Here is a 27,657-nt window from a genome sequence, read left to right as displayed (position 1 = left end):
ATATGCTTTACAACATCTCCCATAAAAAAAAGAATAAAATATATTGTGGGAAAAATGGAAAGCAAGTTATCATCTTACTGGAGAAGCACAAATTTTCATGGGGATAAAATTTTGTTGATTTGTCATTCATAAAGGTTTTGTGGGCATTAAATTTTGTTGTTTCAAAAGTAATCCTATTCAATATATAGACATAAAAAAAATATTGGGATTTAATTTCTTTGCTAATTGTTAACAATGAAATTAATTCCCCAATGATTATTTCGATCTCCTTTAAAGTATTTAATTTAGAGGCAGGAAAACATTATGATAATGAGTATATAATCCTGATGACTGAAATTTGTGACAAGAATAATTAAACATTCAAGATGCTATAAAAAAATTTCAGCTGTAATGCATCACAAATTTAAGTGATAGATTTTGCATTTGACACCCACAAGATTTAAAGGCATTTAACATGCCCAGTTGTTTGGGATTTTTTCAGAGGTTTATAAAATCAAAGGAAGGTGTCATGAATATACACAGTCTGTACAAAAATTCTGTTCATGCTCTAATCATAATAAAAGGTTTTTAAACTTCAAACCTTGTATATGACAAATTCCATTTTTAATGCTCTTACGTTTTTGATATACATATACATTGTATATCAGTGTGAATGTAAAATATGTTTTATTAAGTTTTAAAGGCCTACTTTTAGAGGTCTTTCATCCTCCTCACATTTTTTTTTTAGCATGAACATTAAATTGTCACGGTCAAGCATGATACTTCCATATCCCAATGCAAGATGATGCGCAGTGTATTTAAAATGGAGACAGGCAGACTGTGCAACTATATTGATGAGGCATTAAGAAATTGGAAGCCACAACTCACATTTTTTCCCCCTCTTCAATCAAGTTTTATACAGACTTTTTTAAAAGTCATTATTCTTTGTCGGATGTTAAAGTCATTATTTTAATGGTTGCATGATAAAAATTGTTTAAAGTATCAGTGATTGGTGCCAATTTGATTAATTTACCATCACAAAAAATCTGAGAACAATCCAAATGCAAATCACTTTCTAGGCAAGGCAGACACTTATTGGTAGTTAATCATCATAATTATGTAACATCATTATTCTTACTGAATGATTTTAAAGAAGAATGTATCAAAAAACTAGACATTATCATAATTTGTAACCTTATTTGAAAGAGGAAAAAAGAAAGAAAAATATAAGCATTACAATTGCCTGTACTGCAAAATATAACTAGAAATATGTTCATAGGACAAGAATGCCCAGTCCAGGGTTCATTAGTAATGCAACGTCATGAAAAGAAATGCACCTTGCTTCTTTGTTTAAAATTAGGTTTAATGAGGAATAGTGAAGGTGATGAAAATATCTTGAATAGTTTCTTTGAAACTGAGAAAAGTGAGGTCAAGATCAAAGGAAATGTCAAGTTCCAAAAATGTTGAATGCAGTTGAATAGTTTTAATCAATGTTTCAGCATATGAAGTTGGGTATGAATCTTGAATAGTTTCTTCAAAACTGAGCTACACACAAATTTCAAACAAGAGGCCCGTGGGCCATATCACTCTCCTGAGCACTTTGACTACGAAAATGCAGAAATCAGTTCAGTTTTGAAAAGTTTACATACAAAAGTGGTTGGAAGGGGGGGGGGGGGGGGGGGGGGGGCTTTGAACAAACTTGAACCTATACTTACACGAGAATGCTTCCATATATCTTTGACTTATCATGGCTTAAGTACATTTTTCAAGATTTTTTTTATATGTTATCTTCTATTGTGGCCTTGCCCTATGCCCTGGAGCATGATTTGAACACACTTGAATCTACAATACCTAATGATGCTTCCGATTTGATATGACTACTCATGACCTTGATGTTCTTGAGTAGAAGATTTTTGAAGATTTTTCCCATGTATTCCTTTGTAAAATTTTTATCACCTATTGTGGCCTCACCCTATCCCTGGGGGTCATGATTTGAACAAACTTGAATTTACACTATCTGAGGATGCTTCCATACATGTATAAATATGACCAATCAAGGTTTAGCTGTTCTTGAGAATGTTTAAAGATTTTCTTATGAAGGCCCGATATGTTAGATATGACATTAAGAAAATGAAGTATATTCAAAATTTCAATGATTTTTAGAGAAAAGGGTGCGTTTTGCATTGATATTTTGCTTGAAAGTCACCAAGCGCAGGTCTGCTCTAACTCATTTGCACCATTATCTGCTCCAATTCAATTTTTTGATTTGTGTATTAAGATAATATCAATGAAATATGTGAATATTGCTATGGGGCTGGTTTTTGCTCTGTAAATTATACAGTCAAAATTGAATTTATTTTGTCTGTTTTGTTCTAGATTTCTTAAAAATAACGGAATATCCAAATAGCTTGTGATATCACAGAAACAAAAATTGCCATTTAAACCTACTTCAAAACCACAATATTTTTTGTTATTTCAGAATTTTCATACAATATATACAATTCAGCACATTTCAAGAAATTTTCAAAATTTGACTTTCATTGGGGCAAAAATATTCATAAATCATATATAGTTCTTTACCATCTTCTTTTGTTAGTTCCATATTAGCCACAACCTCACTCCAGAACCCTGTCACTTTGCCACGGGAGGTCAGGGGTCGAGCTTGGATCTCCACTGTGTACCACGTGTGAGGTTTTAAATTACAAATAACTACAAATTCCTTCTCTGTCTCAATTTCCTGTAAAACAAATCTTATTTTCTTATGACACAATAATGCAGCAACTTCTCTAGGTCATTAATTACCTTCAGTTTAACATTAAGTTCTGCAAAGTTAGGCCATAATAAAAATATACTTAGATTCTCATCCCCATCCGCCTGATGAAATAACCATGCAAGTAAGGCCATAATAAAAAATTCTTATATTCTCATCCAATTTTTTTGAAAAATCGAGGAAAGCGTTGGATTTTTTAAAAAAAAAAGGTCATTTCTTCCATTCTATAGATTTTTTGTTGACCTGATCAATCAGTGCAGATTTACCTATTATTATTATGCCCAAATAAAAGTCATAGTGGTGATCCATTTAAATGTACATATCTTTTACTACACATCCTTTCCAATCTTTCACAACCAATGATCATTGTTTAATACATATTAAAGCTATTTCCATCTTGTCTGCTGTCAAATTCATGCAGACATTCATGGGATTTTAAATGAAAGTTGAATGGTAAGTTTAATCTCAATCCCTATCATAGTCAAGATGAAGAAAAACAGAAATAAAAAAATCGAGGCGGGAGTAAAAAATTGGGGTGGGCAGGGATGAATTTAGGAACATTTTTATTATGGCTGAAATGAAATTTTAAAGAATGATACTGTAGAAGTCCTTTTTTCAGTAGGAATCTAAATTTTACTGCCAAAATTTATTGACCTCACATGATAATACAATAACAAGTACCGGTAAAGATAAATACATAAACTAAAATCATATACAGCAAAATAGTAAATGTGCCAAAAATAACAAAAAACTGAGCTGTCAGAAAGGAGGACTAAATATGTTACATCTAAGTATATTGTATTAGGAATACTTTTCATGTTCGACATACCTCTGCTGCCTCCATCCATTGGGATTTATACTGAACTCTGTAGAGTTTGCGGTTGTTCTTGTCAGAGTGATTCCATTGGATGTTCATACATGTGCTATTAGGATTGATATCCACGTCTGTCACACTGTCTGGCTGAACTGTAAGAGAATATAGTTCACTCATATTAAATCTGGAATCCGAGTGTACGTTTAGCCTGAAGTAAGTATAAATATAAGTCCCTGTGAATTTTTCCGAAATAGCCACAATGAAATTTCTATATCGTTTACATGATTCTCATATTAGACAAAACAAAATGTTGATTATTTTAATAAAGTGCACTTCTTTGTTATATGATATGCCCATCTGAAGCTACATGATGCATATCTATTTATTCATACTCATAGTCACAAGCTTCGACCCTGTCATTTGGAACTACACAAGAATAAAGTTCCTAGAACATACCTGATGTTTTCTATAATTTACAGAAAAAAGCTTTGTTTGTTTGTCATAAGACTTATTGAAAGAGTCATGAAGGAAAAGATAATACCATAAATCTGGAAATTTTTACTGTAGATAAATTTTTAGCAAATTTGCGAGTGCATTGTATTCGCTAAAATATATTTCTTAAAAATAAATCAACAACAAAAAAAACGAAAACAAAAAAATTGCTATTTTTAACAAGATGAACAGGTGTTCGTAAGCAGTGGTAATTTCAAGAAACCTGTTTATACTACAAGCTTATTACCCGTGATAATCCGTGCGTGAGAATGCCTTCACTACATTCAATATCATCCGATGGTTTGACGGGCAGTATGTCTCTTTTAAATTTTTTCTCTAAGAAAGAGAGGTCAGTTGTTTTATCTAAGAACAATTTTTATTTTCAAAATATTCAAAATATTTTTATCCAATATTTTTTTATTTTTTATCTAAAGGTTAGTTAAAGCTGACACCATTTTATATATTTTATGTACATGTGTGATTTATTAAAATGTTATGAAAAATTTAAATAGATTAGATGTTTTATCTCTTTTAATATTTTTATCTGATTATTGAACATTGGCATTGTTTAGTATTGTACGTACATGCGTAATTTATTGTATGTACATGCGTAATTCATAATCCGATTATTGAATGTTAGCATCGGTTAATATTGTATGTACATGCTTAACTTATAAACTGCTATGAAAATTTTAAGCGCTTTTTAATTTCAGCACCAATGTCAATTCGCAAAATTTTGAAACGTAAAAATTAATCAACAGCTTTTTGACCCAGATTTGCAAAAGTATATCAACGTAAAAATTTCCAGATTTACGGTAATAAAATTCATGGTTTGGTGGTTCTTAGACTTCACAGTGTAAAAGATTGATCCAATTACATGTACAATTTTTCTATGGATAACCTTTATATTCTAAAAATGAGGTCACCATGACCTACTTTTGGGTCAGCTAGAACATGCTTTCCAACCAAGCTGAATCAACTGACATAGTGTGGCAAGATATGGTCTGACGTGAGTTGATTATGCATGTGTACTTTTGTATAACCATAAAATTCCAAAAGAAGTCATGATGACCAACTATTTGGTTGTCACACACCTTCCCCCAAGACGCATCAACTGATTAAGTTTGATAGTCTTGGACCTCACAGTGTGCAAAATATGATCAGGACACAATTTGACGATGTATATCCTAGAAATCCTAAAATGAAAAAAAAACAGTGACCTATTTTTTTGGTTGAGGTCAATGGACAAGGTTTGATTGTTTTAGGCCTCAGAGACAAAGATATGACCTACATGTAGACACTAGCTAATATGATAACATAAAGGACATATGGAAGGGAAAGCCTGAACAATTAACACTATCTGTCAAAGGACAGGCTTAACCTTGAAAAAAGATTATACCAATAGACTCAGTGTTCTGATTGAAAGTTGTGATGACTTGATCGGCGGTTTTCTCATTCTTTACAATGATTCCCATACTGTATGGCATGTTCCACCGTAGACGGTCTTTACTGTTGTCCGAAACCCAAACACAGGAAGTATTTGTCTGCTGTGGACAGTCATACTGCTTGTTATCTGAGCTGAAAATAATTTGATGCATATTATTTTTCACTCAAAGGCATTTCCAAACAATTTTAGATGGTAAAAATTTGCTGCATTTAACATACCTACTAAATTCTTGCTATAAGAGACTACCATGAAATTATCACTGTAACCAATTAGCCCCAACAGCAAAAATAAACCATCACCAAGTTATACATGCATGCATGTATATCTTTACTTAGTCTGTATTTGCACAAACACTACATGCCAATAAAACAAGGCAAAATTAAAACTGCAAGTCAATACATAAGACAATTACCGTATAATCCCTATTAACCGTCCCTGCCCCTATAAGCGCCCCCCCCAGGTCTTTTTCAATTGTCGGGAAATAAGGGCCCCCTGTTCAGTGATAAAAATCATCTAGAAGCATATCGAAAGTCCGCCAAAATTTGAAGAAAGTGAAAATGAAACTTGGTTATTGGGTAACTCGTATGTAAAGTTTTCCTGAAAGTGAAAGATTTTTAGATCGACCTAATCATTTATGTATTTCTGAAAGTGAAAGTTACCTACAAAATTTGTTCTCCTTGTGTATTCTCTAATTTCTCGGTGGAAAAATGAACCATTAAGTGTAATTTGGGTGGATTATCTTAACTTAAAGGAAAGTTAGACAATCTTTTAGTGGTTCTCTGAATTTATTTTTTTTTTCAAAAGATTTCTTGAAGTTAAAATATGACATTAAATATTATAACGAGAATACCAAAATAACTGCCCCCTTTTCGCAATTTTCTAAGTGCCCGGGGCGGTTAATAGGGATTATACGGTAATAATTTCCTCTGCTTCAGACTCTTAGAAACTTTATGCTTATATAAATCAGCCATTAATACATGGATTATCAAATTAAGAAGAAAAAAATCCACAAAAAACAAACATGGATGTTTTTGCAAAATGTTGTCCGTGATGGTCTGATGACAACATAGTTCTAATTGCCCCTATAGAACTTGATGAATGGTCTTGACCTATACATGCATGTATTAGATTGATGTTAGCCTTGGCTTAAACTATCCAAATTTAGTATCTTTTTCCTTAAGATCAAAAGTTGTAAACAGCAAATGGCCATAAACCAATTTGCCTCTGATCTTCAATGATGGTGATCGACATACTAATTTGAAAATTGGCTTTCATGAAAATAAAAAATAATGCAGATTAAAATATATTCAACATGAAAACAAGAGAAAATCTAATGATGCGTACAATGTTCATGAAAAAGAAATCAAATTTTAAAATGTTTTAATGTACAAAAATAATTAATCTTTTATTATTCTTTAGCCACTAAGTGCTTCCAATTATAATTGGTTAATATTAATTCATGAACCAATTATACTGAAAGAATGTTTCATCAAAGGAATAATTTCGTCAAGGTTCTACTAAGTGTAAATTAATTATACATGTACGAGGCATTCAGATACATGCTCTATTTTTAGCTGAAGATGGAGTTTGGGTTCTGGGGGGTCATGCTTTGGTACCAATTAATTAAGCATGCTAAATTGACTGTGATTCCAGTACCAGTACATTTTTTATTACAGGCACTCATAACTAAGTTCTTTATAGAGATTCTGAGTTTAATGATATTACTTACGCCACTGCCCACACTAGCTCCACTTTTATATCCTCCATGTGGAGATAATCCACACCAAGTTTCCACGTACAATTCATTTTCTCCCAGTTGAAAACCCGACAGTTGATGTCATCCTTATTTACCCTCTGTGGTTCATCTACAAACATGCATCTAAAATAATTTACGGATGTAAAATTTAAAGCATTTAAAAGACAATTAATTCAAGCTACCACATCATACATGCCAATTTTCCCACTTTAGTTGGAATCTTCCTGATTTCACCCTTCAATTAAGCTCAATCCAACTTTGAATTCCCATTTGGGAAAGCAAAATTGACCTAAAATCCTAATTTGAAAAAGTTCACCCCCCAGTTTTCTGAGTTTCTTAATTTACCACCATATTTTATCAATCAGGATAAGAATATCAAATTTGTGTTTACAGGCTTTCTCATAATTTCATCCAAGGATGCTTGATGGCAAGTTTGGTTGAAATTTGCCTGTGGTTCTGGGGAAAAAGATGAAGTTGTGAAAAGTTCAAGACTATTTACAATTGGACAAATTTTGATGAGAAATGCTCACTTGAGCTTTCAGCTTTCAGGTGAGCTAAAAAGTGATATATATATATATATATATATATATATATAGCCTAAAAATTGTTGTTACACAGAAATTTAAACCCTACATGGGGATTTTCAAAAGTTAGCCTGTATGTAAGTTTGTTACCATCCCTAAGTTGGCATATATGCTACCATCTTGAGTATCATTAAGAGAGACTGTTGAATTATATTCTTGAAAAAGTTGTCTTAATACTTTCAGAATTTCAGATTATTGCATGATTTATCTTTTCCTTCTTTTATGCATTACATAAATACATCATCAAACATCTCAAATCTGATTTAAAGACTTTCCACATTCTTGACGGGATTTTATTATCCTGATATTCATCATACACTTAAATAATATGCATTACACCTGATCATTACCTTGATTAGCTATGTTAATATCAATTTAAAATCTTACGCATAGACAGCCTAAATTCTAGACAAACCATAAACTGAATCCACTGAACTCAATTTATCCTTCAAACTCTATTACAAACCTATACTACCTTGCCGTAAAACCTTGACACCTAAAAATAAAAAACCTTGGAATATCTGTGAGTTTAAGATATTAAAGTTAAAACTTTAATAAATAAAGTCCCATTAATATAATGTACTGACATTTTCAAAACACCTTTCATTTTGGAGAGCAATGTCTGTAGTCCAATTCTATTATGTTTAACTGTTTATTTTTAAAACTAACTAGAACCGTCCAAACTGGACAAATACCCCTTTCCAGAGAAGGTGCCAAGTCACTAATACTAGTATTTGATGGATCTAAGAGGTGTTCACAATTTGTTTAAACATTTACAGTGAAAATTTACAGGTAATTGCCCATCATATTTTTTTTAATGAATGAAACTAAGGATCAGCCTACTAAAACATCAATACTAATAATAACATTGTTTTTTATTACATTGAAAAAATAAATAACAATTTTTCAAGTATTTCTCTAATGGAAAGTACGGATGCATCATTTATACATTTTTTCTACAGTGAGTAGGTCAAGATCATGAAACACCCTCAGGTCATAAGCAATCTGTGTGTGAAATGGACACTCCCAACATTATTCTCCATAAGAAAGATATGGACCAGACACGAATTATGAACTTTTTCTGTCAATGACCTTGAACACATGACCTTGGGTTAAGGTCATGACACATCCTCAGGTCACAGGGATAGACATTAACTTTCAGATTCACTTGCCCTTTGGGCAAGTGATCTCAGACTTTGACTTGTCCGAATGCAAAACTTGGTTGCCCAAAATTAGGATGGAACTTAAGATGAAAATTATTTATTACTGCAAACGTTATGAAAAGAAAAGATGTGACGAAATACACTATTGTCAATTTGGCAAGTTGAGCTACCTGGTACCTGAAAAAATTTTGATCCTGCATTTGTACATGTGATAAATGTACACCGCTGTACTTGTAAATGTAACCTGTTAACACACACTGCCATGCAGCAATAACCCTCCATTTCCTTTTTAAATATCATATTTGTATTCTTCTTATTTTTGGGCAATAAAATTTTGCCAGGAGGGGTCATTTCAATGAGGCGGGAGGCAATTCCAAACAAACAATAATTTTATTTTGGCCTCATAGAATAATTTTGGTGAGAGAATTATATCATATTATTTGCAGTAGGATCATTTTGTTATTCGTGATTTTCAGCGATAACTGTGAAGCAACCCTTAAGGAAGATAGTTGCTACGAAACATACATATTACGATCAGGATACAACGTGTTACACTGTACTTATATTCTGTGCTTGAATAATCTAATTTACTAATAAGAAGTTAACAAAATTTTGTTAGGCGTAGAGTGTATTTCCTACGAAAGAAAACAACAAACTCGATTTTTAAATGAACGGTATAATCCAGAAATGCTACCAAGGAATTTCGAATGCAAAACATTGTCAGTCAGGTGCGTGGCAGGAATCAAGTGTTTTTATTGTTTTATCTATAAATTAATGTAAACTAAATGAATATGTACATTTGTATGAGAAAAAATCACTTGCCCGATCGGACAAGTATGTCGACAATTTCACTTGCCCGAACTGAGAATTTACTTGTCACGGGCAATCGGACAACCGTTAATGTCGTTCCCTGGGTCATAAGGAATCTTTGTGTAAAATGGGAACTCACCAACCAAATTTATCAATAAGAAAGATATGGACCGGACACGAATCATGAACTTTTTCTTTCAGTACCCTTGGACTTGCCCAAATGACCTTGGGTCAAGGTCATGACACACCCTCAGGTCATGAACAATCTTTGTGTGAAGTAGTAGAATCTAATGTTCTTCTGTTAGAAAGATATGGACGGACATGTTTGCACAGATAGACAGACAGATGAATGTGCAAGGCGATTCCTATATACCCCTGAACTTCGTTTGTGGGGGGTATAATTAAATATTGTCTCTATAAAAAAAAAACTTAGATCAATTTTTTTATTTCTGCAACCTTGACCTTGTCCAAGAAGCTTGCCTTACAATTATAACCAACATGTTAACCCTCTGATGCAACATTTGTGTTAAGTTCTCAGTTTTACAATCCCAGCATTAGAAAATTATATCCAACAGGAAATTTACTCTTCTGAAGATAGTGACCCTGACCTTATTTAAGGTGTTTGGCACTTGATTACAACAAATCCTTAGTTTATGAGCAATCTTAAATTGTACCAGTCTGAACACCTTAGCTTTCTGTATAACAAAATTATAGCTTGGGCAGGAAGTCACTGGACAGACACACAAATTAACGGATATGATAACTCATCTATCCCCAAAATGTTGTGTGGGAGGTATAGGGGGATAAAAATTCTATTTTACAAAAAAAAGCTATCAAATTTGTTTTAAAATACATATACATGATTTTATTAATCACACTTACATTCAACCTTGACCACCTGCCATCCAATCACCTCTGTCCGCCCCTTGGTCTTGTTGATTTTGCAGATGTAGTTTCCACTGTCTTCTGGAGAGAGGATAGGCATTCGTAGTTTAATGCTGCGAGAGTTGACAATTGAGACATACTGAGAGGGAATTATTTCATTCCTGTTCCTCGTGAAGTACATGGACTTGGAGTCCTCATCTAATGGCTTGGTCAGGTTACAGGACAGAACAAGATCATCTCCAATGTAGACATATGGGTCATTGGGAACAACCACTATGGAAATGCACATAGATAATTCTGTAAATGTATTGCATGATAGGATATTTTTTATCATGTAATGCATGATAACATATTTTTCTATCAATTTTTTATCACATAAAGACAAACATAAATTCTACTTCAAATCTGAACCCACAGTCAAAAGTAAAGTAATACCATGCACTGTTAACTTCCTGAACAAGAGGCCCAAGGGCCTTTACGGTCACCTGAGTATATTGATACAACACTGTAGTAAACAAGAAGTCTGTGAGCAAATGCTCTTTAATAATACCCCCGCTCTGATGTAAATACACAAGTTCATTTATGGACAGACACAGGGAGAAACAGGAAGTTGATATCAGATTCGTAAAAAAATAAATTCCGCCCTATTACATGCCTAAACGAAGAGTGTGCTTAACTCTCAAGCATCTGCGATAAGTAGATGCTAAGAAAACTGTGACCAAAATTTGTTATATATGGTATGGAAAGATGCACGGATAAACAGGAAGTTGACATCAGATTCGTACAAAAATGAATCCCAACATATGGCATGCCTTCACAAAGAGTGTGCTAAAATTTCTAGCCTCTGCAATGAATAGTTGCTGAGAAAACTGCGACCAAATTTTGCCATGTATGGTACAGACAGACACACTGATAAACAGGAAGTTGACATCGTATTCTCACAAAAATGTATCCCACCATATGCAGACAGACACACAAGGGTAAAACAGTATACCCCCCTCTCCTCCGGAGCGGGGGTATAAAAATAAAACAAAATAAACTGAAGCATGAAGCTATGTTGCCCAAAAGCAAGAGAAATAGAATGATCAGGGACCAACAAAATAATTAGTCTAGTACTCAATAAAAAATCTTAAAGTAAATCTAATTACATCCCTTTGCTTGCCCCAATTTGTCACTATCATAGAATTATATAAAATAAAAATTCATGTATAAATCTCTTATTCAATTGACCTTTCAATTACATTATTTATAGTCACTGTGATTAATTATCATAGGTGAATAGAAATGGAGAATAACTTCGCTCAATATATAGAATAACCTGCTCAGCACCAGAACACTTGATCGAGTGGTCCACTATTTCAAAAAACCTGGTAAAAATACCATGATGCATTTTCACTACAGATTCAACACAGCCCCATCCTAACACTAGAACCTATGACCAGGAGCCATGAAAATCAAAATTTTGTAAGAGGCACATTTGCCCATCATAATTATGCACCTAGTTGAAGATTTTCAAAGAATTAATGTATTTTCACTATTTAATCAATAGAGCTCCACCCCAACACCAGAACTCCTGACCCTGGTGACCATTAATTTCACAATTTTGGAAGAGACACCCTTGCTCATCATAACACTGCATTTAGTTTGTTTGCTTAATATTCTGGAGCAGAGAGAAAGATTTCCAATGTAATAATGTATTTTCACTATAAAATCAATAGAGCCCCATTCTAACATCAGAACCCAGGTGACCCAGTGGCCTAGAAATTCACAATTTTGGAAGAGGCACCCTTTCTCATCATAACCATGCACTAGGTATGTTTGTTAAATACCTATGGGCAGAGTAGAAGGTTATCAAAGAAACAATGCATTTTCATTATATTCAACATCAAAATACCTAACCCAAGGACTTTGAATTTCACAATTTTGGTAGAGAGCTCAATACTTCTTACAATTATCCAACAGTTTGACTAATTGATATCCAAGAGTAAAGAATTTTTTAGAAGATAGACCTAATTTTGATGGTTTTAGACCCACCCCTCAGGCCCCAAGGGGGCAGGGACCTTAAAATTCATGATTGTTGTTCCCCTTCACCCATAGATGCTATCTGCCAAATTACTTTAAAAAATCAGTTTAGTGATTCCAGAGAAGATGCTGAAAATGTTCAAATATTAAAGCAAAATGGACGATGCATAGTGATGGACAAAAACAGATAACAATATGTAACCTGAGTGATTCAGGTGACCTAATAAAAACCTGAGATTTAAATATAAACCAAGCCCTGCTTAGCTCAAACAACAATTTATTCAAAATTTCACAAAGGGTTTTCACTAAAATGTAATGATTAATCTCTAAGAGTGCAGTGGTTGTGATTAATTATCAAATTCTTTCATTGTTTCTAGTTATTTTACCATATTATGTTAATAACGTAGTTAATTTGGGATTATATATTTTTCTATACATGCATTTTAATCACCATTGTAATTCCTTCTACACTGGTTATATAAATTCCATCTCCCATTTGTGTCAGACCTCACCTGAGAAATTCTGACTACATATTCAGAGATCAACAAAAAATTAGGCTTTATAGGTCTGATACAGGACACATGTACAGTAATAGAACATGGAAGATTGCAGTGCGATCACACACTGACCCATGTCTGTATTCTTTGAAGCAAACCTAAAGAATTTTTTCTTTTAATCAAAAGTCTTTTATTTCCCAGAGTCAAAATCTAACAACAAGCATTGCATTCTTAGAGTATTGCTAAAGCAAAAGTAGTCCCCTACCAGCAATGTAATCTAATTCTCCTTAAAAATTAAAAAAGCCATAATTCTGTAAAAAAAATCATTGACGCAAACTGAAATGCAAATTTTATCTGTAAGTCATCAAGGTACACTCACATACCAAAAATCAGCTTAATATCTGTGAGTGTTTAGAAAAAAAATTTGGAAAAACATGCAGGACACACTGACAGAGGGACAGAAAGATGGACAGACATACAGAAACCTTTAGTCCCCTCTTGTTTCACTGGTAGGGGACTAAATAAATCCTTTACTATAATAGAGGCCCATGGGCCACAACACTCACTAAGTAACCTCGCCGTTCTTCATCAGATTTTTTAAAAGATGTTTTGAGCTTATATTGTGGACCCACCCTAGCACCAAGGGGTCATATGAATGAATCTCTGTTTGAAATTTCAACCTGAAATACTTACATGTCTCTACTATGAATAATGAACTGGAAGCAAATTTTATACTTTTTCAGCCAGCAACCTTGAACTTGCTGGCATAACCATGGGTCAAGGTCATAACACACCTTTAAGACATAAAAAAATCTTTTTACCAAGAATGCATGAGCTTCCAATGATTTTCCATAACAAAGTTAAAGCCCAGACACAAATAATACACTTTTTTCGGCCAGTGACCTTGACTTTTGGTCAAGGTAAATGCAAATTCTGAGGTCTTGTACAATATTTATGATAAGTGTGAGCCTCTATTATTCTCCACTGCAAGATATGTTCAAGACAAGAATTAGATATTTTTCTAAGTGACCTTTAACTTGATCAAGTCACCAAGGGTCAAAGTCATAACACACCTTCATGTCATAAGCAATCTTTGTGTGAGGTATGTACCTACGATGTTTCTCCATTAAGAAGTTGTAGACCGGACAAGAATTTTATATGTTTTCTGCCAGTGACCTTGAACTTGCTAGAATATTCTTGGATCAAAGTCAGAAAACACCTTCGGGTCATAAACAATGTTTCTCCATAGCCAAATTGCAGCCCAGACAAGATTGTACAGTCAGCTAAACAGAAAAGCTCACTTGAGCCTTTGGCTCAGGTTAGCTAAAATTTGAATCTGAACAAGATTCAGGGATCAACCTAGACCACAAATTCAGGGAGATTTCACTTCTCCCTTAAAGCATATTCGGAAGTTTTAAAAATTGGGAAGACTTGATACCTTGTACGTTTAACGACCTTAAAGGTGCTTGGACACAGATTTGAAGTTAATATTTTCTCAAATTTTCTGTATAATATCATGACTTATATATTTCAATAGCATTTCACACGAAAATATAATTAAAAACTTATTTCATCTGAAAATTATTTGAACTACGAATTCCTGGACGCGTTTGATTAACACATCCTTGCACTTTCACAAATTTTATCTTTATCCTTAATATTTAAGAAAAGAAGCGATTTTATTGTGTATTAATGAAAAACATTACATCTAAAATCCAGAAAATTCAGAGTAGAAATGTGCGAAGGCAAACCCCCTCACTAATATCGTCAGCCTGTGCTCAGTGTTGAGTACGGAGTTTAACAAATTGAATACACCTGTGAAACGTAAACTGTTTTTGTAAATAGGGCACGAGCTCTGTTATTGTTAATGGTTTCAATTCACCCGGTGTGTTCAATTGTTAAACTCTGCACACACCACTGAGCACGGACTGACAATACTGTGAGTGGGTTTTGCTTTCGAACATTTCTACTCTGAATTTTCTGGATTATAGTTTTAATATTTTTCATTAATACACAACAACATTGCCACTTTTCCGAAGTATTAAGAACAAAATTAAAATTTGTTAAAGTGCAAGGATGTGTCAATCAAACGCATCCAGAAATTTGAAGTTTCAATTAACTTCGAGATGAAATAAGATTTTTATTATATTTTAGTATGAAATGCTATAGCAACATATAAGTCATGAAATCATACAGAAAATTTGAGAAAATATTAACTTCAAATCTGTGTCCAAGCACCTTTAAGACATCCCATACTTTTAAAAACTTTTCATTTTTATTTGAGAAGAATTTAAATTTTGTAATTAAATTCCAATTCAAATCTACTAGAGAAAAATTACATGGGGCATATGATCAAATGGTTGAACAATATTGTTTAGTTTTGTTACTTTTTGTGTCGCCTGCAGAGCAGAGTAACACTTAGGGATCACTCTTTCTGTCTGTCCATATGTCACACCATGTATCTCAAGAACTGTCAGAGATATGGATTTTATATTTTACACATACATTGCTTGGCACTATGGCCTTTGTAAATTACCATGGTTACTTACCTCATGACCCTTAAACTTTGACCTTTACAAAATACATGTAATTAAAAGTGCCAATATAAAGCACACTCTGGACATAAAAGAGGTAAGCCTTTACTATTTAGCATGTGCACTGATTGTCATAAAATGCTAGGAAAAATACCAGCATTACAATCCACTTGACCTTGACCTTTGACCTACTTTGCAAAATACCCCGGACAGTATTTGACTTATGTCTTTTGTATTTTGAGAGGCAGGTAAAGTAAAAGTAAAATGATAATCATTTATAATAATTTCAATTTAATTATTCATTTTAGGGTTGGGAATCATATTTTCTTTGATTTTAAGATTCTATCGCAGTCTAACACTATCCGTGGATGCTCTTTTTTTCCTGCATGAACTATCATGCTAGTAGTAAATAAATAGCTAACTACACTTAGATTTATTTACATCTTTAATGAATTAAGCTACAATGCAGGTGACACATGTGTTAGTTCCTCTTTATTAATTTAAGAAAGATGATTTTGTGATGGTAAATGAAAAAGTAAAGGGATTGAAACTTCTCTCTCTTGAAAATCTGGATAAGTGTTAAGGATCGGGGCAACTTGCACATTAATGAGATTATAATCATGACCCTACCATTCTTGAGAAAAAGATTTTTGAACTTTTTCCTTACATATTCCCATATAAAATTTTAGTCTTCTGTTACCCTTTCCCTGTAGCCATGATTCGAATTAACTTGAATCAACATTATGTAAGGAAATTATCATGTAATAAAAGTTTCATCTTTTCTGTCCAAGTGGTTCTCTGAGAGATCCCAACAAATAATTAATATTCATTGTTAATTATCTCCCTCTGAAAAAGGTTGTACATGCATGTAGCTCTCGATTTGAACAAACTTGAATCCCCTTCACTAAAAGATTGCTTTGAGGCAAGTTGGTTGAAATTGGCCCCATGTTTTGGAGGAGAACTTGAAATTGTGAAAAAAGTTACAAACAACAAATGACACACATTTAGGCAGACAGACTGGGAGACAGACACATGACAATGACCCAAAGACTTGATCATAACAGGCAGTTTCCAAAAGACAGGCCATTAAACTAAACACAGACTAAATAAAACAAAAATAAATATTACTTCTGTGTGTATGATGAAACAATTATGTCAAAAACATTGACAAAAAACTTATTTCATATTCTACATGTTCTAAAGATGATGTTGCAATTAATATCTTTTCTCAATTAAGTTTAAAAAAGATAATTTTTCACTGTCCTTTTTAAATCAAGAAAATCTATTAGCTGAAAAGCATTTTCTTTCCTGCAATGCATACATACATAATTTTGTGCACATTGTGCCATATTCTAAAATAGACTTTGATGTTTCTCAGTACATACAGCAAAAGCTCTGTGTAATCTGTATAATTGAATTTTATAGTTTTTGTCAGGAACTTTCCAAATGCATCTGTGACATTTCATTTTTCAAACATATCTAAATAATGCCACATATGACATATTAATAAAGAAGACTGATTGTAAACTACAAAAACTTCTCTTCTGCAATATATTTTATTCAATCTGATTAAAATTAGATCTCGGATCTGTCCTACTTTCTTTTTTATTACTGTCACCATTAAATTCACCAATAAATACAAGAGGCCTAAGGGCCTTGAATCGCTCTTCTGATAAATTGTACAACCTATCACTTCTATTTGAAGCATCTAAGTATCCTGTACATTTAGATAAAGCCCTGAAATTCCAAAAGTAGGTCATCATGACCTACATATTGGTTAAAACACTCTGAGAACCCAAGATGAATCAACCAAAAGTAGGTCACTGTGACCTACTTTTTAGTTGACACATTCTGAGGACTCAAATACATCAACTGACAAAGTTTGATGATTCTAAGCAATTAGTACCTGAAAATATTTAAATATAGCTATAAAACTTCAAAAGTAAGTCATGATGATCTACTTTTCAGCTGATATACTTCGAGGACTCAAGATGCATCAACTGACAATGTTTGATGAATCTAAGTCAATTAGTACCTGAAAATATTAAAATATAGCTATAAAAAACTTCAAAAGTAGGCCAAGGTGACCTTAACTTTTCAGTTGATATTCTCCGAGGACCCAAGATGCATAAACTGGCAAAGTTTGATGATCATAGGCCTTAAAGTGTCCAAAATATGCCTCTAAAACAATTCGAAAATGAATGCCTGAAAAATTCAAAAAGTAGGTCACTGTGACCTACTTTTTGATAAATATGTTTGAAGGCCCCAAGATACATCATCTTACGAGGTTTGATGATTCTAAACTTCTCAGTATCTGAAATAATGACCTTCAATGTTTTGAAAAAGATTAGCCATCAAATTCAATTAGTAGGTCAGGGTGACCTCCTTTTCAGTTGACATATGCCTTAAAGTGTCCAAAATATGCCTTTAAATCAATCTAAAAATGAATGCTTGCAAAATTCAAAAAGTAGGTCACTGTGACCTACTTTTGAGTCAACATGACTTGAGGTCCTAAGATGCATCAATTGACAAGATTTGATGATCCTAGTCCTTATAATAAGCAAACTATCAAAGTTTTAACAAAACATAATTTTTGGCCAACTTTGAAGTGACCTTGAGACCACGCCCTTTGTCCAGGGTGATGCCTTGAAGAATATTTAATCTACAACATATCCTCATCCTTGTGTGTTTGGTGATAATCTGCTCAGTGGTTCTTGCAGGAAGAAGATATTTTAGCAACCAGTTTTCTTTATTGTCTCCCCTTGTTTAAGGGTCACATCCCTAGTTTTAGTATAAACGAGAGCCCTTGATCCAAGGATACTATGAGACAAATTTGACAAAAATTGGCTAAGGGGTTCATGAGATATGGACCATATTCTAAAAAGTTTACGGACACTGCACAAATCGCCATAGCATTAGCTCTTTCAGCCTTTGGTTCAGAAGAGCTAATAACAACAAATTAAGAATTTTAAGGAGCAGATTAAGGATCTAATTTTAATCAGACTGATAATTATAATATTTCTTTATATACTAAGAATTTTCATTACATTTTAACAGTGAAATACTGTAATTTAAAATATTACTTTCACAGTGTGAATTTATAACAAGAGTGTTGTGAAATTAATAAGTTTGTAGTGAAAACTCAATTTTCCTTTCCTTAATCAAAAAGTGTTATAGAAAATAAAAAAAAACTCTACAGAAAGTGAATAAATCATGCTGACACTGACTAAAACAGCCAAAGAATTTCTCAAAATTGTTCTTAAAAAAAATCTATGTTTACAATTTTCATACAGGTAATAAAAATCAGTGTATATAGAGGATATTCAATATTTTGTAGTTGTAATACATACATGTAATAACTATTCTCTTATATACAGTAACACTTTACTCTGTACCTTGGATTTTTCTCATGCCACATGTATGGACTCTGTATAATTATGATATAATATCACATATAGAATCAGAAATCTAAAGGTTATTGCCAACAAAATAAGTAAATTTGGTATTAAATTATCCACTTCCTCTCTTTATACTGCATTGGTGGCCCAATTTTCTCTTCATTTTCACAATTTATTATTAAGACCATATACAGAATGTTGATAGTACCAATTAAGATGAAACTTCCCATCTCTGACCTACATTGTAGATTAACTTCATCACAAACCTTTTTCTAAATAGACATTGAATGAGAAATCATTTTTTGGCCAGATACCATTCTGAAATCTTCACTGACTATGAACTTCAAAATTTGGCCTCATTATCCAGGAATCACACTGAACTAGAAAAGCTGACATTTTGCAGTGTCTTGCAGTGTGAATAAATTTTGACCTTATAATCTTATATGCTCAAGTTTTTTAGTCATATAAAAGTGTGTTCATGAGCCATCAATTTTTTTTTTCTGATCCAACTAGCCTAAATTTTTTTTATAAGAGTGTTCCTCTTAAAACACTGTTTGCCTATCTTTTATAAAAAGAATTCTTTCTTGAAAAATACCTGTATCATTGCATCACAAATCTGCTAATGGTCAATAATTTTAATTTAATTAAAACAATCTTTGACCTTTGATTAATTAAGTGACCCCAAATCTACACCTAACTTTCACTAAGCATCTTTCACCTACTTAATAAAGTCTGTAGATTAACAAATATCCAAGTTACTGAATTTCAAAAATATGAAACATGACATACGTGTCAAGTGTATCTGTGGGCTATCAGCTTACATAACTGTGCAATGGACATATCAGTAACCTTGACCTTTGACAGTTAACCTAAATCAAAAGCTTTTCCATTGAGCATTCTCTCCTCATGTAGGTAATTATTGCATAGATAGATGTGTAATGGTAATAGCAATAACATATTTATTTTACCTTGACATTTGACCAAGTGATCTTAAACAGATGTTTTTCTCCAACCATCCATAACCTATATGGTACTGAGAAGATGCTTATGATACTGTAGCTCAACTAGTTTGTACTTATACAATAAATGAAGAGAAAAGCAGCACCTAGATTTAAACTTAAAATTTGTATGACTTTAAAATTTTCTTTGAAACTTATTTAACACAAATTTAAGAAAAGTGAAGTCAAGGTCAAAGGAAAGGTCAAGGTCAAAAAAGTTGATGAAGTTGAATAGTTCTCATCAGTATGTATTAGCATACATGATTTGAGCAAACTTGAATCTGCAATACCTGAAGATGATTCCATATCAATATGACTAAACAAGGCTTTGCTGTTCTTGAGAAGATTTTTGAAGATTTTTTTTCTTATATATTTCTATGTAAAATTTCGATCCTCCATTGTGGCCCAACCCTACCCCCAAAGGTCATGATTTAAACAAATTTGAATCTACACTATGTAACGAATATTTCACATGAGTTTCAACTTTTCTGGTCCAGTGGTTGTTGAGAAGAAGATTTTTAAAAGATAACACCAAATTTTAACCAATTCTCAATTATGTCCCCTTGAAAGAGGATGTGGCCCTTCACTTGATCAAACTTGAATCCCCTTCATCTAATAATGCTTTTAGACAACTTTGGTTGAAATTGTCCCAGTAGTTCCGGAGATGTCAAAAATGTGAAAACTTTACAGACAGACAGACACCACGGACAAAATGTGATCAGAAAAGTTCACGAGCTTTCAGCTCAGGTGACCTAAAAAAGTAAAAGTGGTGAAAATGTGAATTTTTTTTTACTAAAAAGTAAAATTTTGTGAAAACCCTGCTTGCCCCCCCCTCCCCCCCCCCCCCCCCCTTTTACACACACACACACACCAAACACACACACAAATTTGTCTCACTTTTTCCCATAAAAACAATATCAAACCAACCTCCATCTTGAAACATAAATCCAAGACTATCCTGTGTAGTATACAGAAGAATGAACACTGTACAAAGCCCAGACAACAGCAGCATGGTAAAAACTTCATCAATTTACATGGTTAGGACAGATTTTTCACTCTAAAATAGAAAAAAAAATCAATCTTTATAGTACAGCATCAATCAATCATTTTCTGAATTTTTGTCCAATTATGATACAATATGCTGTAGTGATTTCAAGGCAATTATGTTGTTTTGTAGTTCTAGGTCTATTAGTATCATGTGAATTAATTTAACTAAATTATGGAGGTATCTATAAAAATGTAACTGCAATGAGTTACTAAAATGATATGGCCTGCTATTTTACATATTTTGACAATTTGATGTTTAATAGTCAAAAATAAATTTGAAATTTTCAGAATCACTATATCTTAATTTGACTAAAAAGAAAAACACATTTAATATATTATACATGTATATGGCAAGTACTTTTACATGTATCTATCAAAATATATCCAAAGTTATGGACAATATCACTTCAAAATAAATCAATTTGGAACATTTTTGAAGTTGTCCCGTCTTCTATTAATTGCAGATTATTTATTAAATTTACAACAGATCTTATACACTTATGAAATGTTGTCTTGATAAATCCTAAATTTTAAACAAGTTTCTGTAAAAAATAACATAAGATCATTTAAACCTAATATATTCTACGAGATTGTGCATGTAAAGATTATTTTATGTATGCAACATTGGTGTATTGTCTGTAAAACAGTAATAAATTATTTACGCAGTATCAGTAGTGTTTCTGATTAGCCTTACAACTACTCGTCATTTTACTGCAATCTAGCGGAAACTAACTCAGACCAATTAAATTACTTTGACATATGTGTTCTCAATTTATAGTGCCATATTGGCCTGTGCAAATGACAAAAATGTAAGTTATGAGAGTTGAAACTTAAATTTTGATATGTCATTCGAAGTATGAATTCAAAGTGTATCTGCATGGGTATACAATTTATTTTAAATCAGAATTTGAATTACATACTTTGATCATGATGTGTTTTGTTGACATCCATTGAAATGGAGCAATTAGAAAGCTAAAATATTTGTGTGATGTTGATGGAGCATAATTTAAAATGGAAAGAAATTTAAAAAATATAATTAAGATAACACACATCAAATCTTATTATCTTTAAAACACTGACACAACAAATCCTATTATCTATAGACTATTATGAAATAGTAAAACTGAAAACAGACATATTTTTCATTTGAAGGAAATTATTGTCTTTATTTTTACAATATTTCTAACCTGATAATAAGCAAAATAAAAACAATATTCGCAAAAATGTACGTTTCTTTATTTTTTCTGTATTAATCAGGACAAAGAATTACATATAGTCTAAAAATTCGAAAGTAAACATTTTCCTTATATCTAATTACAAAGTCTATGTAAAATGTCACATAAATATTGCACATAAATAACAAACAAAAACTGCTAAAAAAGGGGGGATGATTACTTCAAATTATTGAATTTTATAAATTTTCTTATCTGCATTCTTGTAAAAAGGATTGAATGAAAAAAATCAAGCTATGATTTATTTGAAAGGAAATATTTGATTTATGGATATAATACCCACCACCACTCTTTCAGTTAATTTCCACCATTTAATTCTGTAGTTAATTGTTTTAAATGCTTACTGCTTGTGAAGCTTCATTGAAACACTAATATATTAACCAAAACACCTAGAATATATCTACTTTTTCAATAATTAATAAATAATATATAAAATGCATGTTACAAGGGTTTTTTTCTGTTCGAGCAATAAACATGTAATGTAAACAAGTATCATATAAAATCATATAAAGACACATTCCTTCTGTGTCTATAATAGTAACAATTTCAAAGAGAAAAACTATGATGTCAATAATTTGATATTTCTTGCAAGCAATAAAAAGGGAAAGTATTCAATTTTGTCCCTTTTCTCTGCATGCATCCAACATACACAGCCATTATTTTTTACCCAAACCTTGGTAGTCCGTCCCCCCCCCCCCCTCCCCCCTCTATATTCTAAGGGACTACATTTCCTATGAATGATGATACAGAGTCGTAGCATATAACATAGTAAAGATCCTGTTTCTCTCCATATTTTTGCTTTTGATTGTGACATTCAATGTCTATAAATATTAATCATATATCAATTAAATAACTTTTTTAATACAAATCCAGATTCGAGAATTTAAAAAATGCTTCTTCAGTTAAAAGGGTTGACCTCACATTCATGTTATCATATACAGTGTATTATCAATGCATTTTTAAGTGCATGTACATCATTGATATTTTACCCATTCTTTCTAAAAAAAAAATAAATAATAAATATGCAATTTCATTAACAAATACTTTCTTTAATGATTATTGTTCAAATTATATTGTTTAAATTCCTTCTTTTTTTTTTTTAGGTGAAATGTAGTCGGCACAATTACATTTCATTATGTACGTGTCATTTCAGCAAATTAAGCTTCAAGATCATTTCAGTATTGAGATGGCAACATCAAAATTCAATCATTTATATATCAATTTTTTTTTAAGTTTGTGTCATGCATATGCATGAAGGTTGCAATATTCAGATAATATATCTCAAATGTACATGGGACAACAAATTCAAGAAATACTAAATGATTTCAATTAATTAGCTTTTTCTCAATTCAAATGAAAACTATACAGTCAACAGTCAGCAAATAAATATTGATTTCTGTTATAAAATATGATTTTCTTTCTTTTTCAGCTGGGCCAACCCTGATGGCAGTATATTGAAAATATATCTAACCCATTGAAGTTGTTTCTTTATATCAAATTAAAGAAAGTTAATTAGAAAAGGTTATCCAAAATAGGATAAATCTGTGCAATTACATGTATTATTCAATTTACCAATCTTTTTAATGAAGTTAATTGTCAGTGACAAGATAAACTTTTGATGGTATAATTAAAAAAAATATATATATATCCAAAGTTAGGGACTAACAACATGTTTATGTTAAGGACAGATCACTTTTTAAAAAAAAATTATGAAAATATTTCAATGTTATACACAGCTAGGAGTCGGCATACTCACAATTTTTTATGTAACGATCAGTAAATTAAAAATTCGTAATACCTATAATAATAAGTTTAGCCCCATAAAGTTTCATTTTTCATTCAAAGTTTCTCAATAATGTCCTCTAATTAAGTGATAAAAAATTATATAGATTTATTAGGGTGATTTTTGGCAAAAAGGAAGAAATTTGAGCATGATATCATAGAAAGTATGTGATCTACAATTTCTTAATATTTTAGAGATTTTATATAATTGCATCATTGAAACCAAAATAACCCAATAAATACATACTAATCTAATGCAACTATATTTTGGAATCATGTATACTAAAACCAAAACTTAAAATTCCCCCCTTTAAATAATAATAAATTAATGCATCATTACGTAAATGCAAGGCTAATGGCCCATACAAAGAACAGAAGAAAAAAATCGATCAAATTATATAAAGTAAAAGACTATATACATGCACTTTGATTATATAGTTTAAAATTTAAATAAAAATTAAAAGTACATACCACGTTTCATCAATTATTCACCTAGATAACTTGAGTCTGGACAGTCACAGAAATAAAACGCTTTTAACACAATTTTAAACCATACAGCAAACAGTCACAATTTAATCAGATTAAAAATTTGTCAATCACAAATTTCTATCAATTTTCCCTCTCAATATATTTTAAGTACTTTCCAATACACTGTTAACAATCACTTGAACTGATCATCCAATTCTGACTGCGGCTACTGAAATTCAATTTATTCCACCTATTTGATCGGCAGCATGAATATCTACAGAGCAATCAGATATGTAAACACTGGAACACCTACCTGCGGTGTCACCCACTGGGATAATTAAATGATCCACTTTCTGTTTTCAACAACTACTTTGATCAGTTCTTCCAAAGTAACACTTCCTAACACAAAAGAGGTATTACATACCCTCTTAGAATACCAGCATTTTCAGGTGTTAGTCCCCTTAATCCTGAATCTATGTAACAATTTCTAGTTATGTCACACAATAAACGAGATTCCAACAACGTCTGTTCACAGAGAGTGAAATGCTTACAAGAATTAAGCACAATGAAGCATGACTAGTAGACCTTGTGAATATTATAATTACACACCTGAAATATTTTATTCTGTCTGTCTGTAAAGTTTTATTTCACACACTGACTGATACACAGTTGAGACCTGATAGTTGAACTGCATGGTCTTTAATGACCACCCATTGCCCCTGTTAGTGACCACTGGACAGGTAAATTGGCCAGAATGATTACTTTAATCACCTGTCTAATGGTCTGGTTAACACAAATCAATGCACATTCTTGGTCCCTGTGGAACTTCACCTATTTCTGGTCATGTTCTCAGAAATTCTGACACTACCTGAATTGACCCAGAGGTGATCAATGAATGCGATGATGATGAAAAGTCATGACTCTTGAACTAATGCCAGTTTATGACGGAATAACTGCAGGCGCGGATCCAGGATTTGAAGTTAGAGGGGGCACAAAAAGTAGGCAGGGGGTCTGGGGGCCGCCTTGAGGCCCCCAGTGGCTCCAGGGCGAAGCCCTGGTGGGGGTCCAGGGGGTGAAGCCCCTGGAAGCTCCTGGATTCTAGAGATTTTGTAGGGTAAAAATGAGGTCTACCAAGTAGAAATTTTTACATTTTCTCGACGAAACTATGATTTACGCTAACTTTGACAATTTTAGGGGGGCGCGCGCCGGGTGCACCCCCCCTTAAATCCGCCACTGAACTGTGTCCAAAATCTTTAAATAAATGTGTACACAGGTTAATCACACTGGTACATTAAAAATTCTGACATTTATGGTTAAAATGATCGAGGATTAAATATTTAAATGAGTGGAATTTTTCATATTAGAATAATTAACTTATAATTAATGAATAGAAATTTCAATCATCAGTTTTGAAACATCTGTGGCACTGATAAACTTGTAATGAAAATCAACATTTTTATTTTATTTATTTTTTTTTTTTACCTGTAATTATTGTTGCTCAAATAGACGAGAATAGAATAAATAGAAGATACTTTTTTTCTTGGGAAAAAATCACTTTCCATGACGTAATAATTTAAACCCTAAATAGCTAGGTCATAAAAATAACAACACCTACCCAGTTTGTGCTATTTACATCCACAAATTCAAAACACTCTAATTCAAATGGCAAAGTTTTAAAGTTAAATCATGACAACTTAAAGCTGCAGGGTAAAATCAATTCATGTATGAAAACTGCTGCAAGATATAATTCTGATCACTTCATACTCATGAACAGATTCTGACAGCAAATGAGAAACACAAACTACAGGGTAATATCTTGTACAAATAAACTACTAAAAACATGGTAGAGAAAGTTTGTTTTCTATTAACTTTTGTTAATCCCCCACAAAAGTTGAGTAATACTTAAACATTAGGAAGTGTAAACATATTGTTTGTCTATTCTTAACAAAACATTACACAATACAAGAACACCTTTCAGCAGTCCAAAATCATTCTTTGAAGTCATTTATTGCTTTTCTTTCGAGGGAATGTTAACCCTATAGTGATTCATTTATGCACAGTGTCATAATTTTCAGAAATATTGGGTAGTTTATTGATCATTAAAAAATTGAAGTTCTGAAATATTTTAAAAGAAGTATAATTCTATTTCTTACTTTCAATAAACTGATCCTACAGGTATTTTACAATCAAAGTACATACTTTATTTCAAAAAGCAATTAATTTATGAACCCATGTGACTTGATAATTACATGTAATTCATATTTTCAGCTTGCAGCTTATAATGTTGAGTCCTAGAGTTCTATCAGATAACTCTGATTTTTCTGCAGTCTCAATGAGTTGATCGAGATATATAGTCCTTCTAAAAATTAGACTTTGTAAGCTAAGTTCCATATTTTTTTTTGGTTTTGTTTTTTTTTTCTTCTCATCTATATGAATTATGAAGTTTTTTTTTTTTCATGAAGCATATCTCAAATAAAAATGGCTGTAATTTTAATTTGTCTTGTTTACGAAAGTCCTGACATTAAGTCAAAAGTCTTAGGAAATGGGAATATCATAAAAATAAGTAACTCCTGACTTTACAATGAAATGTCCTGACAAGATTTGGATTTGAAATGTTTAACAAAGAAGTCCTGGGAAATCCCAGGAAGTCCTGAATTCAAATCCCAGGATTATTAATCTTAGGTTTACCTCAAATCAGACTGTGAGGAAATCCTAGGAATTCTTGGGACATCTTAGGAATTCCTGAGAAGTACACGTATTTCAAAGTCAGGAATGATTTCTGCAAGGGATGTTCTTCATCATCAAAGATGAAGATTAATTCTCAAAATAATTAATTTAAAATAAATGAACTGGAACTCTCATCAAGAAAATTACTCATACTGGGTATAAAGACCTAAAATATGTACCATGAAATAATTGAAACAAAGTATAAATTTCCAAGAATTTAGAATTTAGTACAATGAAACCCAAAATCATGTA

At 32.2% G+C, this 27,657-nt stretch overlaps 1 protein-coding gene across 2 annotated transcripts in view; it reads right to left on the bottom strand.

Moving 5' to 3' along the window:
- The window catches only part of LOC133176703 (oncostatin-M-specific receptor subunit beta-like), a 37,917-nt gene extending 12,724 nt beyond the window's left edge, over window positions 1–25,193 (bottom strand). For both annotated transcript variants that reach the window (XM_061311772.1, XM_061311773.1), the window contains exons 1-7: window positions 24,992–25,193; window positions 21,077–21,206; window positions 10,698–10,973; window positions 7,232–7,367; window positions 5,455–5,633; window positions 3,579–3,715; window positions 2,560–2,716 (exon numbers count right to left, since the gene is read on the bottom strand). In XM_061311772.1, the coding sequence (XP_061167756.1) occupies window positions 2,560–2,716; window positions 3,579–3,715; window positions 5,455–5,633; window positions 7,232–7,367; window positions 10,698–10,973; window positions 21,077–21,161 (970 nt within the window). In that variant the 5' untranslated portion in view covers window positions 21,162–21,206; window positions 24,992–25,193. The remainder of the gene's footprint in view (window positions 1–2,559; window positions 2,717–3,578; window positions 3,716–5,454; window positions 5,634–7,231; window positions 7,368–10,697; window positions 10,974–21,076; window positions 21,207–24,991) is intronic.
- Between the last annotated feature and the right edge of the window lie 2,464 nt (window positions 25,194–27,657).

The sequence above is a fragment of the Saccostrea echinata genome, unplaced genomic scaffold (genome assembly GCF_033153115.1).
Source record: "Saccostrea echinata isolate AGI-Se365-2 ecotype Australia unplaced genomic scaffold, CSIRO_AGI_Sech_v1 ptg000081l, whole genome shotgun sequence".
NCBI classification, from domain to species: Eukaryota; Metazoa; Mollusca; class Bivalvia; order Ostreida; family Ostreidae; genus Saccostrea; species Saccostrea echinata.
Note: the sequence above shows the minus strand (reverse complement) of the source record. Positions and strands in the feature narration are given on the sequence as shown.